At 29.8% G+C, this 17,112-nt stretch overlaps 1 protein-coding gene across 1 annotated transcript; it reads left to right on the top strand.

The window, feature by feature from the left end:
- Window positions 1–1,420: 1,420 nt before the first annotated feature.
- On the top strand, window positions 1,421–6,741 carry LOC105646630 (flocculation protein). Its single transcript, XM_012232518.3, has 4 exons — window positions 1,421–1,989; window positions 2,134–2,249; window positions 4,607–4,850; window positions 5,169–6,741. Exons 1-4 carry the CDS (start codon window positions 1,624–1,626, stop codon window positions 6,510–6,512), a joined length of 2,070 nt encoding a protein of 689 aa, XP_012087908.1. The 5' UTR covers window positions 1,421–1,623; the 3' UTR covers window positions 6,513–6,741.
- The last annotated feature ends 10,371 nt before the right edge of the window (window positions 6,742–17,112 follow it).

Below are 17,112 nucleotides of genomic sequence, written 5' to 3'. Positions count from 1 at the left end.
CTCTTAGATAAGAGGTGGGTGTTCAAACCTTGTGTGTGGAGAAAATTTAATTAAGCCTTGTGTGTTCAAACCTTTATAACTTATAAGTTTGGCGCAGCACTGGTAAGATTAAACTTAATTCAATGGATGATGTAATATCAGTGATAAATATTAAAAAAATGTATATTAAAAGAAAAATAATTTAAAACAACTAAAAATTAAAGGAAAATGAATAAAATTTAAATTGCCAGCTCAATAATTCAACTAGAGGAGCATGACATTGTGTGACTGAGGTTGGAAGTTTGATGTATTGGTATTTTCTAGTTTAGTGATTTCCTTGCTATTGGGTTAGGTTGGCTCAAAATTTGGAATTTTGGAATATGCCGTTTTGTTTAGACACTCTCCATCCACAACCAAATACAAAAATAAATTGTCAGGGGACCCACACCTAAGATATTTTTTCTGGTACTCTCAATTTCACTTCTTAATTTCCTAAAAAAAGCTATCACTCTCGTACTTTATATAGCTCACAGGAATCACATCATACATAACTGTAATTGGCCCAAGTCCAGTTTCTTTTCCACTAATAAAACAACCCAAAAATGGTCATATTTGTCCCTTCATCTAGCGGTGAACATGGTTTGATTTGATATGGTTTAAAAAATTTCCAAACCAAATTATAAAATTGTGGTTTATAAATTTTTCAAATCAGACTAAATCATTTAATCAATATAATCAAATAAACATGAAGTGGTTTATCACTATTCATTTTGCAATAAAAAAAAATTCTTGAGTCTATCATTAAATAATAATAATAAATTTGCAATCAGTAATGGTCTGGATGCTCTTCTCATTTATGTAAGGAGTCGGAGGTTCGAGTTTAAGTCCTCTCCATCACAGTTGTTGTCACCAATTTATTAAGTTAAAGGGATGATTACCCTATTGTTGTATAATTCGTAGTGCAATTTCAACCCATAAAAATTTTCTGGTCTTTAGTTGCATTGTTTATTTGAAATTAAATAAACACCTAGATTATCTACATATAGAATCGAGCAGTGAATCTAAAATTGAATAACTTGACTCTTCTTTTTAATTTGGTCCGATTCGGTTTGGTTTGAATTATTATATTTTAAAAATCCAACCGTGAAAATCTACCCTCCATTCACACGTTAGCACGTAGCACCCATCCTAAAAAAGTCGGCCCAATTGCTGACTTGTCCTATTTCGACTTCCAGTCTCGTGGCCCCCACAACGTTTAGAATAGGCCCCATAAAGTTTGGAATAGGCCCCACAATGATGAAGCTGAAGTGGCACTTACGCTAGCTGCAATCAGTGTATAGTAATGACCGCCCGGACTTGAAAGCCAACGCAAAATTGTATTTAGATAAAATCATTTCGGTTCCGGGAGGTATATTATATAACAAACCCTTCCGTTGCTTATCCTCCCATTTTTAAACGCCACAGCCGGAAACTTCTGTACCAGATTTTTTCTCTATCTCCAAATTTCATTTTGTTCAAGAAAATTTTTGTTCATTTCTTGAGGTCGATTGAGATTCGAAGATTCTGATTGCTATCTTCTGACGAGAAGCTCAAACTTTAGGGTTTCTGATTTTTCTTTACTTAAAAATTTCGAGAGATTCTGCGATGTCTAGCTCTAGAAAGCAAGGATTATGTGATGATTGCACCGAAGGATCCAACGGCGATGATTTCGATGAATCGTTATCTGTTTCAAGCGGTGCTGAGTCTTCTACCGTTGGATCTGGTAGCGTTTCGCCAGGGAGAACTGAAATTGGGTTAACGGAGCGGTTGGCGGACATCCTTGTGGATGAAGGAGATGGAGATCTGCTGCTTCAACGGAGCGATCGTGAAGATAGGGTTTTGCAATGGCTGCAAGCTTTAGATATGCAGGTAATGGGGGCGTGTAGAGCTGATGAGAGGTTGAAGCCGTTGTTGAAGCTGAATGCTTCTAGTGGTATGGCTGAAGATCGACTTTTGGCCCATCTGAGTCGGGTATGTATTTAATCTGCTATGCTCGTTTTTTGCAGGCTTAATTTGGGATATTATGTCTGTTAAAGTTTGAAGGGTTACTACTATTAAATATATGATGTAATTGTGTTGGCTGATATATTTTTCTTCTTGTGTTTTTGTGATCAGCACTTCGAGCCATCAGAAGTAGGCATGCTTGCTAGATGTTTCTGTATACCTCTCGTTTCAATTCGCGTTGGCAAGATTAACAAGCAGGGGACTCTATTATGCCCTACTGCTGCAAGGTAATTGAATATATTTGGATTTCTTGTTGTTTGTTTGCTTTTTTTTGTTGATTTGCGTGCGTGCAACGTATTAATTGCGTTTTAGCATGCACAAATAAGAGGGAGGACGTTTAGCTCGGGGTTTAGCTTTATTCTTGAACCTTAAAGATCTTTTTAGGAGGATGTTTATGTCTTCTTTCTCCCCTCTTACTCCAGTAAGCTTTAATTGCCCCTTTTATTTTGTGAGATCACTGCAAAATCTGGACAACTTCATTTGTTGCATAACCATGTGATCTCTAATTCTATAACTTGTTTTCTTCATTTTTTAATGTTTCGTTTTATATATCCGAATTGCATAATTAAGTAGGTGTTGAGGGAGCCCTGCATGTTGCATTTATGAACTTTTATTGTGCATATGATATGATGAGATAGTCTTTCGCTTCTTCATCTATCAAATCCAAATTTCTATTATATTATACAATTATACATTGTACATCCTATGCAGGCAGCCGATTTAGATTATGCATGATGTTAATGATGTTCTGATATTTTGCAGTATGTCACCCCAGTAAGTTTATAGATATATGTTTCAAATATCATGTATACATGGATTTCTTGCCATGCTTAGATCTGTTTACATATTATTGCTTGAACAGTGTTTTACCGCGTTATATGTTATGTGGTTTTTGTTTAAATTATGGTTTGGTGCTCTCACCCATCCTCTAATATGAGGATAATTTAAGACTGTTCCATACTTGTTCCATAAGATCATTTGGATGTGAAGGATCTGTTGAATGAAATAATTCAAATAACATGAAATTGTTTTTTGCTGGTTTCGTTATGCTTGTTTCTTCTCACTGCTTCTAGATTTGACTCCTCCATAGCTGGGGCATTTCATTATGATGTCAGGGGCAGTGTGAAGATTATTCAACTGTGTAATCCTTTTCAAGATGGTTGTGAGTGAAAAGGGTTCTGCTACCTGTGTTATTTTTTCTCCAATTGCTTAGTTAGGTTTACTACTGAATTGAAGTTCCATTAGTATTAAGTTTCCTTTCAAACACTTGTGGCTGGAAAGTGTATGCCTCGTCATTGTTAATGAATAGTAGTCATTGCAGGGTTGTGTGTTTTAGCTTATTAATGGTGATAATGTTCATGCTTCCAAGTAAAAATATCTTTTGACTTGTAGGTAAAGTGGGCGTATTCTTTATGATCTCTGAATTATGAGGAAGTAAAGGTAGTTTCATCTCCTATATTATATGATCACATAATTGCTGCTGCTTTTTGGATTTAATAGGGTAACTTTTTGACTGGAGTAGAATTGCGTGCAAAAGGTCTCTGTATTATGTATCTTAACTAACAAATTAATGCTATAAGCTGTTTAGTTGATATTGTAATGTATCTATCTTTCTTCAAAAGTTTGTTGCTTTTGTAATTTTCTTCCAATCTGTTTTTTATATTCTTTAATATATCATTTATTCTTCTTTTCTGACCTTGCTGATCTGTGATTATGACTTTGTGTATTTGATTGGGAACTGTTATCATTTTATTTTATGGACTTCTGGGTATAACTAAAAATGTGCTATATGAAAAAAAAAAAAAAAAAAAAAATTAAAGATGGAAGATGATGAACATGACAGTTTTTTAGGATTATCTAATATTCTTTTTAAATTTATGCTATTATTTTGCTCTACATGTGAAAAGTGAGTTTTTTAATGTAATAAAATGGTTAAAACTCTATACATATTGAAGTATAATGGTTTAACTTTGGTCATCGGCATGGGTTTAGTTGAGAAATTGAGGTTATTGAGAAAATTTAATTTTAGTCTAGCTTTAGATTCTAGCTTTAGAGGATAAATATCTGAACAACCATGCAGTAAAATAGCATGCTTGATTGATTGATTGGCAGTTGAAGCGAGGGTATAAAAACTTTGCTGTAATATTGTTCCTGCTGTAAACTTTGCACTTAAATTACTCTAATTGCCAGGTTAGTAAATCTTCATTAGCTGGTAAAGAGAAAAATAAATGATATTTTGTTGTTTAAATCTCTTAATTTTAATGAACGTTTGTGTAGGCATCACTGATAAGGCCCACCCACCAAAACCACTCAACCCAATTTGTTTGTTTTTTTTTCCTTTTATGTTTTTGTGTACTTTATGATTGAGCTATTTGTTTTTGGATACGGTGTAATAGTAACTTTTCTGAGAGCGTTCAACTCCATAATTTTAACTGAAATAGTCAGTTTACGGGATAGAGAGAATTTAAAGAACTCACTGCTATCTGTGACCTCCTTTTAGAATATGTTCTGTTGCTTTTTGCTTTTTTTGTTCAGTTTTCCTGTTTTATTCTAAGTACTATCTAATCTTTTCCTGTTATTTCAGGGGAAATTTGAATCTTACACTGTTGCCGACATCTGATTTGCGCCTCTCCTTCGTTGGAGATGATGGTAGTACAGAGAGACTCTTCACCCTAGGCAGTAAAGCACAGGGTCCTGTTGTCACAGTTGAAGAGATCTCTGCAGACAGTTCCGGCAGATCTTTCCTGGTAAAGATAGAAGACGATAGAGATTTCTACTTCTGGTGCTCAGAGAAATCAAAGCTTTTAGGGATGGAATTGCTGTCAAAGGTACGGCATCTAGTAAATAGTCTTGCATGTACATGCATTGATTAACAAGCAATTTATTTGTCTTGATAATTTGTTCAGCTAAAATAATGCAGGGGTAACTGAAATAGCATTTCTTCAATTTGGAAGTGGCCATCCAATTGAAAATTGAAAACAGTCATACTCTGATTTACATAAATGGTTTTTTCGTTTCTTATTATATTTTGGAATAAAGTGAAACATGAAGATTTATTGGAAGTTTCTTTACCACCTTTTTTTTTTCCTTTTTTGTATTGGATGATTTATGTATTGAATGAGATGTTATTTTCTTGATAATAATAGATAAAGGATATACTCAAGAGGAGACCATCAATAGCAGATTTAACTGGTATTAGTAAGTCACGTCTTGATTGCTTTGCTACACACCTCCGCACCTATCTTGTTGGAAGCATCCGAGAAAATGCTGTATGCTTTCCTGCCACTTCATTGGGCACCAATCTTGACCTCGCTGATGGTACATCTTCTATATCATCTAAGTCTCTGCGTTCCCGACACGTTGGCAGTCAGGCTGTAAAGGCAAATTCATCTTATCAAGGAAGCCTCAGTCCTAGATCAAGTTCCTTCAAAGAGGGTGTTCCCAGAAGCTTGTCTTCTCTGAAAAATGCTGCCCGGGAAAAGTTAAAGCGCCGTGGGGATAGCCATCTCTCAGCAGTTGATGACCTGATGATTACATTCCCCCGTAACAATGATGCATCAAGCTGTATTCAGTTGGAAAATGAAAGACTCGCCGTAATTAATAGTTGCCCTGTAGCACCATCAAGTTTTCTTGAATCACTAGGGAAATTGGCGATCTCTCCATCTCTAACTTCAGCACCGCATGTTATGCCCTCAATTCCACCTCTCATTTCTCCATACTATTGTTGGTGCCCCCAAGGTGCATCAACTTTGCAACGTCCTTCAGCATCTCCACAATTCACTACATCATCAACTGAATCCCCCTTGCTTCCACCACTGTCTTCATTATTGTCGGCCGCTCGGCCTTCTGGCCTGTTAACTCCAACACCATCCCTTAGTTTAGCTGAAATTCCCTCGTTGGATTTTCCTGCTTTGCTGCCAGACCCATTGTTAAGATTGCCAATGCCTGGTTCGCAGCAGATCCCAACCTTCACGCCTTTAATTTGCGATCCAATTGTTCATATTCCAGTAATTGATGTCTGCTCTTCGGGGCAAGGTTATCTGGTGAGTGCTGGTCCTGCTATTTCAAGTTCTATACCACCATTGCACCCTCAGCTTGTGAATCCATTGATTCCCGAAACTGACTCTATGCTAGAGAAGGGTGCAAGGGAGACTCTGCGACTACTCATTAGTAGTTCAGCCCAGGGTAACCCTCAGTTGATGGATGTTTTGCCTGCTGTGTTAACCAATGATGATAAAAAGGGTCTACATGCTACTGGGAGCCGAGGCCTGTATGCTGGATCCAGTGATGTTAATGCTATTGCGAGTAGCATGGCTGCCTTTAGCTTGGTCTCTCTGTCAGAGAGCACCAAAGGAGATGGCGATGCTAAGGTAATTGGCAGCTGTGACAGTTTTGATAGAAGTTTGCAAGATGGACGTAGTGGCTTGGATCGATCATGTTTTGATGATGATAATACTCGGTTTCCAAACATGGAAGAAGGAAACCATTGAAGCAGTAAACATTTCTGTTTTGCTTTGTAGATGATCTGTTTTGTCCCTATAAAAGTTGTAGATAATGAATGCAGTTGCAGCGCTGGCTTTTGAAATGTAATTAATGCTAATACTGCCAATTTATATAGGGCATTCTTTAATGTCTATACCTTGATTTTCCAGTTCTTGATAGAATGAACTTTCTAGTAATTTTTGTGGTTAAAAGTTAATAGATGTATTGTTTTTAGCATTCTCTCTTGCGCACTTTTTATGTCCTTTTGTATGATTGATAGATAGTTAGATATGGTTATAGTTGTCAAATTGAGAATCGGAATTCTTTTTATCTATAGAATGAAATAGAAATTTAATTGCTAAATTTCGTTCTAAGTCATGCAAGTTTAAAATATTAAATTATTATGTTAAATTTTTTAAAAAATAAAATAAAATAAAACTACCAAACAATTAACTTTTTATCTAATTCCATTTTCATTCATTATCATTTTTAAATTCAAATCCTTCGTTATTTTCATTTTCTATTTAAATAGTTATATCCTCTAATGTTGCTCTCTTTTTCTTTTATGCTATTTTCAGAGTATGAAAATCAATGAGTATGGGAATCGGTTCGAACCTTAATTATAAGGAATTGCGTGAATTATTGAATATAATTGTAAGGAATCGCGTGAATTATAAAATTTATATTCAATTTTAATTCTATAAAATTTGAATTATAAAATTTATATTCAATTTCGATTCACTTATAAGATTCTAATTATTTACTATAAAAATCAAATCGAATTGTAAGGTTTGAATAGTGAATTATAAAAGATTGTGATAACACTGGATATGTTGATTGTATTCATAAGTCCAGCTTGCTAAGTGGCCGAGTGGATTTGGAGTCAGAATCGATCGGATTTACATAGTAAAGTTCGGTTTTGCAAGAACTTGTCTAAATTTGAAAGGTTTTTTGATTGGTTCGGTAGGTGATGGTCCTGATTTAAAATAATAATAATAATAATAAATTTTCTTAGATAATATGATTATTTTTAATGAATTATTCGAGGACATGAATTTTCTAGTTAGACAAATAAACAAAATGGACTCATATTTAATTAATTACTTAATAAATTAATAATTAGTCATCATAAATATTTTTAAGATTTTATTAGAAAATTTTTTAAAGAAATTCCATCAAAGTTCCTGTTCAGTATTAGAATCTGAGTTGGTGTCATGCACAGAACTGATAGTTCTTTCACTAGGTACAGAGTGGAAACAAGTGGACAGATATATGCAAGGCAGAGGCTGTTCTATTAGCCTGTAACTCGCAACAAAACCAAGTGTACATGCAGAGCAACATAATTTTAGGAGACAAAAATATTGTTAGATCATTGGCAACAAATATATCTGAAAAGGAATGGCTTTGGTATCTCCACCCACATCCTCAATGCAACGACAACGACAATTTTATCTACATATATAATTTATGTGATGCTTAAACTACAAATCAACTATAAATCGGTCCCCATTTGAGTATTGGATTTTTATTTTTATTTTTTTCATATAATAATGGGGAAGAACTCAATCTATTGACATCCTCTCAAAGTTTTTATTCTCAAGTAAAATCTCACCGCTCTTTCAAAACATATCTTGTTAATCCAGGTCATAATGCTAATTTGGAAGTATTTTTATTTATTTTATATGTAATTAAGGGAATCGAGAGATAGCAAAATGTCCCACCTGGGGAATAAATTGAACCATAAAATATATATCTTTTGTTTATGTTGCTTTACTATTGATAATGGATCCAGAAAAACAATATCCTCATCCACCTTATGACTTTCTGAGATTCTTAAATACTTCAAACAAATAAATAAATTAATGTGCTTTCAGATTATAAATTTGAATCTTTAATTTTTTTTTTTATTCATGAGACCAGAATAATATTATGGACTATATAGTATAAGATAGTTCTTTTCTTTAAATAATATTCATTAAATTAGTAATCATTTTTGTGATGAAAAAAACTTAAACTCAAAACATGTTTATATAAACATATAAGAAGGAAGAAGATGAATCAGCTAAGGTGAAAAGTAAAAATAACACAGTATAGTTAATTTATTTTATCCGGAAGGCACTTTTACCAATTGAGCATAAAAATTGTTGGTGGGGTGGTCTGGTCTGGTGGGTGCTTGTCCACCTGGGTCCTATGCTACAAGCTAAAAAGGGATCACTAAATTGCTTTATGTCTTGAAACCTAAATCCAACAGTAAAAGTTAGAATCCTTTTATATTGTTATTATTGTGTTATTCATATTTGCTTTGTGAATGTTCTCTCATCAAAATTTACAATTGTAAGACTTAATAGTGATTAGTAAAGTAATAATGTGATAATTGTTAAAATGTTCAAAGTTAGTGTTTTGGTTTAATAATTGTTTAATATCTTATTATATTTCTCTTTCTATTTTTTTTTTCAGCAATCAAATTAACTTTACTAGAGATTATTAACAATAAAGAATCGAGCGAAATTAAATCCAAACCAGCTACCAAGCGAAATATATTTAGATAAAATCTTATTATATTTTTTTGGTATATATATCGAGATCTCGAATAAAAAAATTTTCTTTTTAAATAAAATGTTTTCACTATAAGGTTGTGCTAATTATTAATTTATGTTGAAATTTCGAAATTATTGTTAATCCTAGTTGACTCGAGTCAACTAGCTCATATATGTAAAAATGTGAATAAGAAAAAAAGAATACATTGCATACTTGTTAATTGTTATATAATCATGTAACACACTTTTTTATTTTTGGTGAAATTGAGTTATATACACCATGAGCATGTATTTTTAAAAAGCAAATTTTCATTCTCTTTTAATTAGCAGCATTAAAGTCAAAAAAAGGAGGAAACGGTTCATGAATTCTCCAATTCATATTCAAATTCATAGTTTCTACTTTTAAGTGGGTTTCTCTGCCTAATACAGACAATCACCGATCCAGAAAATCTAATTAATAAAAGGATTCAACGGAAAAAAATTTAACAATTTAGTGAGTAAATACAAATTAGCATAATTATATACAGTAAAATGTAAAAAACCAGTGAGGATTGTAGATCGGCTCTAAATACAGATTTATAACACATTTTATAAAAGAGAAATAAAAATAAACGGTAGTTTTTATTAATATAAAAAAAATGATATTATGCATGAATTTTATACATTGATATTAAATTTATTTTTAGCAATCTGTTTAAGAATAGTTGATCGATGTTAGTGTTAAAAATCAGAAAGAAAGAAAGAGAGAAGGCAACATTAAACACAATCATGAGAGTCAATTGATGTGAACATAAGTATAATTACAAGTGAAAGTGTCTTCATCTCCATAATTTTCTTTTTAAGGAAAAAAAAAAAAAAAAGGACAGAACACAGTTATTTTTTTTTTTAGGTGCATATGGGGGGACCATGGCGTTGTCTAAATCCCTCCCTACATCTGGAGCTGGTGGTCTGGTCCCTTAACCCCGCAACTGTTATGCTTACATCAGCCTATGTGACTGCTGGCCCACATTCTACATGGCCCAAAACTTTTATTTATTTATTATTTTTTTTTTTTTTTTGGCAAAATACCTCTTCCAACTGCGAGTCTCAATCCTCATTTTTATACTTACTAGTAGCTAGTTGCTATTCATAATAGCTAGTGGTTTTAATCTATTGTTGTTAACCGATAAATATTTGTATTTGGTAAATTTTAATAATTGTTATTATAAAATATAAAAAATGATTAAGGTATAATTATATTTATATATTCTCGTGTATTATATATATATACATAAATTAAAATTTTTAATGAGTAATTTCTATTTAATTGTAAGGTAGAAATATTGTTTAAATTTTTTATAAAAATATTTAATAGATGTTTATTTTTAAATAATTATAAATAAAATGGTCACTTAAAAATATTAATTTAAAAAATAATTTTAATAGGAAAAGGGGCGAGACTTTTTGGGGCTGGCGAGAATGGCCTTGGACCCAGCCTGTTGCCATTCTCATATGATGAAAATCTATTTGCCAATGAAAAAAGCCCCTCATTCTAGGGAATGTGACCTTAAATATTATGTTATGCATTATCGTTATCTCTTTAAGAGTATAGTTGGAGTTGCTTGCTCGTGTCAATGGATGGGATGGTATCCCACTATAAGATATATATGTAGGCCATTACAAGATAATTGGTCCAAACCGGAGTTAAATAAATACATCAGTATCTCTGAGTTCAAAAACTAATTATAATGTCCTCGAATTATAATTTCTATTTGGTAAAAACATCGTAGCTAGTATAATAATTTAAGGTTCAATTTTTCAATCAATTGACTGTAATAAGAGGTTATTTTGGTCAAAATGATTAAAATGCTAACAAAATTATAGTTTAGAAACTTCATAGTTAGTATTTTAGTATAAAAAATTTCGATCGTATTCGGCAGCAGTTTTTTAAGTAGTTTTTAGCTTTTTGACCAGTTAAAACGCTAAACACTATTTTTTATAATGTTCGGTAACATAACGTTTGAACTAACTTTTAGAAGTTAATGTAGCGTTTTATAAAAAGTTAACTCATGTAACATTTAGCTTTTAACTTTTCATGAAAAGCTACTCAAACAATTAACAGTAAAACGCAACTAAAACAACTATCAGCTACAGAAACAGTTAATTTTAATGAATAGACCCTTCAAGCTGAAAATACATATGGTTAATACTAAAATAAATAAATAGATAAAAGATAATGGAGAAAATTAAATAAATTGAATCCATTATTATGGTAAACCATCCTCTTGATATTTAAAAAAAATTAAATGTAATTATCTTATTTATTATTGTATTAAGAATTCTAAGTCTAATTTCATAGCTTTCAACCAATAAATAAATAAATAATTCAACTTTAAAAGATATATAAATTAGTCTGAAATATTTATGTATGCAATTTGTTTGACTTATGATCAATCTTGCTTAAAATTTGGAAATTGACAATTTGAAATTGTTCAATTATTGGAGGTAATGATTAATTATATTAGGGTATTTAATTGGTTGGAACAAGCCGTTGGGTTGTTTTAATGGACCAAAATCAATAAAAGGAACAAAAAATAATCAAGTAGGTGATTTGTTTTTTTTTTTTTTTTTTTTTTTTTTTGAAAGGGGTAGGTGATTTGTTTTTAATTGCATTATTAAACATAAAGTAGATTCAATTTAGCTAATGTCAAAAGGAAGAAAGATATGTGATTGGAAAGTTTGGGCACTCTCTAGAAAAAAAAAAAATCATATATATGCCAAAGATTATTATTTATAGACAAGAAATATATTCTTTTTGCAAGGCAGGAATATTAAAATTTGCAATTTGTTCATGGTGAGGTTCCACCATGCATACTCATTATCAATATTCAATCCTTTAAAACGTTTGCTTCCGTCAAAATTAAAAATAAAAAATATATAATCAATCTGGCAATAGAATCAGGTTTGAATTATTTTTCTTTAATTCAGAGCCGAGCAATCACACCCTTTCAGTCTTACTAGCTAGCACTTTTTTTTATTTATTTATAGAAAAATTCGTATTTATTTTGCTAATGCAATTACTTTGAATTTATAAAACAAAAATAATAATATTTCTCTAATAATATGATTCTTCAATGCATTTCTTCTTCATTTTTTTAGATTAGTGTTGATGGGTTATAGGTAGTGTTTTTTTTTTTGAATATCATTATTTCATTTGAAATCCAAGAAAAAGATTTGGCAATTGAAAATTTATAATTCCTTATATTTTCTTGTGGAACACTTTGCATAGGTAGAGTTGGTTGCTTATATTTTAATTCTGTTAGAAAAAAAAAAAAAAAAAAAAAAAAAAAAAAAAAAAAAAACAAACCGTATAAGGTAATGAATAACCCCACAAGCAGTACTATGTCTGTATACAATATATATCATGAAGACGACCTAATAGCAACCCTAATTTAACGTCATGTACGTATCACTTAATGCTCGTCCTTAAATACGGTTTGATATTACTTCCTCTGTTTCAAGATATATTGAAGGTTTTTCATAAATATTAAAAAATTAATTAATTTTTTTAAATTATAATAAAATTAAGGAAGCTGGGAAAAATTTATTGGTGTATGACATGAATGAATGAAAGATGTACGTAGTACTGACTTAGATGAACATTACCATGTAGACATGAGTAATTATTATAGTACCAGAAGGCTATACTTAGATACTTCAACATCTTAATAATAGTTTAGGCCTTGTTGCATTTTGACGTGTTGGATGACATAACTTTCATAAAAATTTTTATAATTTGACAAAAATGTCTATTGTTTTTTTTTTTTTAGAATTCAACTAATTAAATATAATGTTTTTTTTTTTATTTTAAGCCTAATAGCTGGTTTTACCGAACACTTCTCATTTCAAGTCTTTTATAAATAACTACTATCTTCTTTCTATAATATTTATCACATTTGAAAAAATAGTTTGTTTTAAAATACTTGTCACATCTGTGGTTTTAAGAAGTAATTAATATTTTTTTTATGTTTACCCTTTGTATATGACTAATAATTATTACTTTAATTTAATAGTTTTCTTGGAGAATTGTTATTAAATTAAGAGTAATATAATTTATTTACTCAATAATTTATTATAACTTAGACAAATTTAATAGTTTTCTTAAAGGAGCGTGAAATTCCAAATGTAACAAGTAATATGGAACAGAGGTAGTATTAGCTAAAGGTTGTGTTCGGCAATAGTTTTTTTGAGTAGTTTTTAGCGTTTTGACTGGTCAAATGTTAACACTATTTTTTATAATTTTCGGTAATATAATGTTTGGATTAACTTTCAGAGATTAAGGTATTATTCTATAAAAAGTTGACTCATGTAACGTTTAGCTTTTAGCGTCTTATAAAAAATTACTCAAAAAACTAACAACTAAATGCCACTAAAATAACTAACAGCTATCAAAATAATTAATTTTACTGAACTTATCTAAAAGCTAATAATTAATAGCTGACATACATAAAAACCTACCATGGATTACCGCCTTAATAATGATTGACGAGTAGGAGATTGTCTTTAATGATTAAGAATTATTTTTGTTTTTGTTTTTTTTTTTTTTTTTCTAAATGGCCAAAGGAACTGAAAAGTGACAGGTCAAGTCATTTTCAAAATTATAAATAAATACCCAAATCTATCCAATTTCAGAACTGTTTTTTTTTTTTTATATATATATACCTTTTCTTCTTATCTCTGCCGCCGCAGCCACAGGCCACAACAAGGTTGTTTATTAGGAGTACATGACACAGCAGCCGTGAAAGCAAGACACTGAGGGAAAAAAAATCTAGTCCAAGCTCCATACTTGATTAATTTATAATTTTTAATCTGCATTTCTCAGTACTTTGATTGATTTATAATTTCTGTTTTTGAAAACTAGGCTGCCAATTTGCGACTAATTATAGAAGCCCATAGAAACCAATGGATTCATGACGTATTTGAAAAGTAATTTATAAATTACTAAAAATTATGCTATTTAATAAATAAATTTTGAGAAATTTAAAGGTACAAAAAATTATTTTATAGATTAAATAATTTTTACAAAAAAACAAAAAAAAAAAACACCTAAATGTGATTTTTAGGTTTTTTATAAAAAGTTGTTAATATTAAAAATTTAAGAGCTCGATGTAAAATAAAATTACAATATATGAATAATTGCTTAAGATTATTTTTTTTCTCCTATATAAAATTTCTTTTACATTCACATGTACTCATAAAATAAATTTAACATTAATGAAAATAAAAACTTCGAGAAAAAAAATAAAATGATATCATATTGCTAATAATACATTCATATTATATAAAAAAATAAATAATTGCTAATAATACATTCATATGATGAAAATAAATGATTGCCAATAATGCAACCATATCTTATCTAGTAGGCTGTACATTTCAAGAAGTTAACATGTTAACTTCTTTACAAATTTAAAGTATAATATCTTATATATGTAATAATAGTTATGAGAGTTTTTTTTAATATCAAACCGAGTCGAACCAATAAAAAAGGATTAAAAAAGTAAAATAAAGGTAACTGAGAAAAAAAAATGAACGGCAAAATAAATTAATCGAACCTATTCGAATTTTATTTATGCTTCATTGAATTATTTTGAGTGCAAAAAATTTTCGATGAGACTCTATGAAACCAAAATTAAATCTAGGAAGTGGTTTGATTATATAAATTAAAAAAATAAAAAAAAAATTAAAATTAAAATCTTAGATTCAATTTTTGGACAATTTCGATTAATGCTCACTCCTGCTTACCATAAAATTACGTGCATGAAATAATATTAATTTTATAAATGCAATAACTCTGTTTACTTTAAAAAATATGACATAAAGGAGTTCATATGTTAATTTTATTAAAATTATTTGCATTTATGATTTTTGTGTGCATGAAAAATTTTATTATAAGAAAAATATTAAATTTCATAAATATTGAATTCATTGCATTCAAAATAATGATATCCATAAATATACTGAGGCAGACACTGGTCCATAGGTAAATTGAGGCACAAAATATTTTTAATGGGAGACCCTAGGTCTATTCATAACCTAGTCCTCTAGGCCTCCACGTAATGTAGCTTCTCCAGCGTTATAACTTCTTCTTGCACTGGGCACCTCTCAGATAGCTGTCATTTGTTGATTATATCGCCGTCTAGATTGGTACCGCCACTTTTTTTCTTTCGTTATTTTCATTTTTTTCTTTTTTTATATTGCATAATAATAATAATTACGCAGTCCCCCCTCTCGGTAAATATTTAAGACTTGTTTGGTTATGCCACAAATAGGTGATTTGCGTCTAACAAATTAGGTTGTAAATACTTTTCAAAAAAAAAAAAAAAAAAAGATCGTAAATATTTAGAAAGTTTTTTAATCAGCAATTATTAGTATTAACTGTTAATTTATTTATATTATATTATATTTAAGTTTTGTCAATTTTATAAAAATAATTTTGAAATTAATATTTTTATCAGCACATGTAGTATTTAAAAATAACAACGAAAATATAATGTTAAAAATATTTAATTAATATTTTTACTTATACAATATACTAAATATATTTAATTAACAAATCTTTGAAAAAAATATATACATCATATATTGTAATATATAAAAATAATTATAACTTTAATAGTGAATTTACATTGTATCATTGTCATCAATCCATTACCAATTGTTAGTTGGTTTGACTAAATGACCCTTTAGTGATAGTAAAATTATAAAGCTTTTTAAATATAAAATTCGTCGTTAAAAAATATAATTATTTTTATAAATTATCATATATTATATGTATTTTTAATTATTTAAAATATTTCCTGTTTTAAATATTATATAAATTCATTTATTTATACTTATTCAAAATTAACTATTAAAATATTATTATAAAATTTAATTAATATTTGTAACTTATAAAGATATTAATTGCAAAAAACTATAGTATTATATTGAGAAACATAATTCAATTTATACAATTGAAATAAGAGATAATTATACTATTAGTGTTTGAATTTAACAATTTTTTTTATATTTTAATATCTAAATTTTATTTTTATCGATTAACTGTTTAAAGACTTAAATTTGCAGAGTTGTCATCAATTAATTAATTGAATATATTTTTTACATAGTTGACCAATGTTTGACTGTAAAAATTAAAAGAGGTATCAATCTTCAAGTCGGAGATGACAACATAAAGATGAGAGGACGAAACATGAATGAGTGCGACCGTGCGAGAGAGAGAGAGAGAGAGAGAGAGAGAGAGAGCGAGAGAGAGACTAGGGCTAAGGCTTGGAGAGAGCCTGTCTTTCACATTAAGTTTATATCTATATTTAAGAGGTTCAACATCCCGGTATAATGCAATACAGGTACATCTGGAGGCGTGCACAAATCAGCTATTTAAGGAAGATTCAGGCCGTCAGTTTATTCAGGTTTAAATCTAATTTATTATTTAATCAAGTCAATTTCATAAAATTTTATTCGGTTTAATTTAAAGTTGAATTAATATTGAAAAAATAGATTAAGATCGTGCGAACAAACTGATTTGGTTCTTATCGATTCGGTTCAAATGCCAATTTCAGTTCGGTCTATCATCCAAAAACTTTGATTTACATATTTTTTTTATCTTGATTCAGTTCGATTTAAACTGAACCAACCATATGCTTCCCTCTAAATAGGTCTCTATTATCTCAAATTATTAAAAATTCTTATAGTTGAGAAACTCAAACATTCTGTACATGAATGAAAAAATTAATCAGATCATACTCGATTAGTAAGTTCATATCTCTATTCATTTTTGGAAAGGAGTTGCAATGAAAAATTATTATAGTTTGCGATCAAGCGTGTCTTACCTCTAATACATATATGAGTTATTTTTCTTATTTAACCAAATTAAAGAAACAGAAATACAAAATATAATTTATATCCAAATAATTTAAAAATGCAAATTAAGTAAGCATGACATATCATTCATCCTCTTTTAAAACTTCCAACTAAGCTGTAGCCAATAGATTAAATAGCATTAATGGTAGAGAATCAGATGCTGCTTTTACAT

The sequence above is a fragment of the Jatropha curcas genome, chromosome 6 (genome assembly GCF_041381405.1).
Source record: "Jatropha curcas cultivar XTBG-Jc1 chromosome 6, XTBG_Jcur_1.0, whole genome shotgun sequence".
Classification (NCBI taxonomy): domain Eukaryota; kingdom Viridiplantae; phylum Streptophyta; class Magnoliopsida; order Malpighiales; family Euphorbiaceae; genus Jatropha; species Jatropha curcas.
This window is presented reverse-complemented; position numbering and strand designations above follow the sequence as displayed.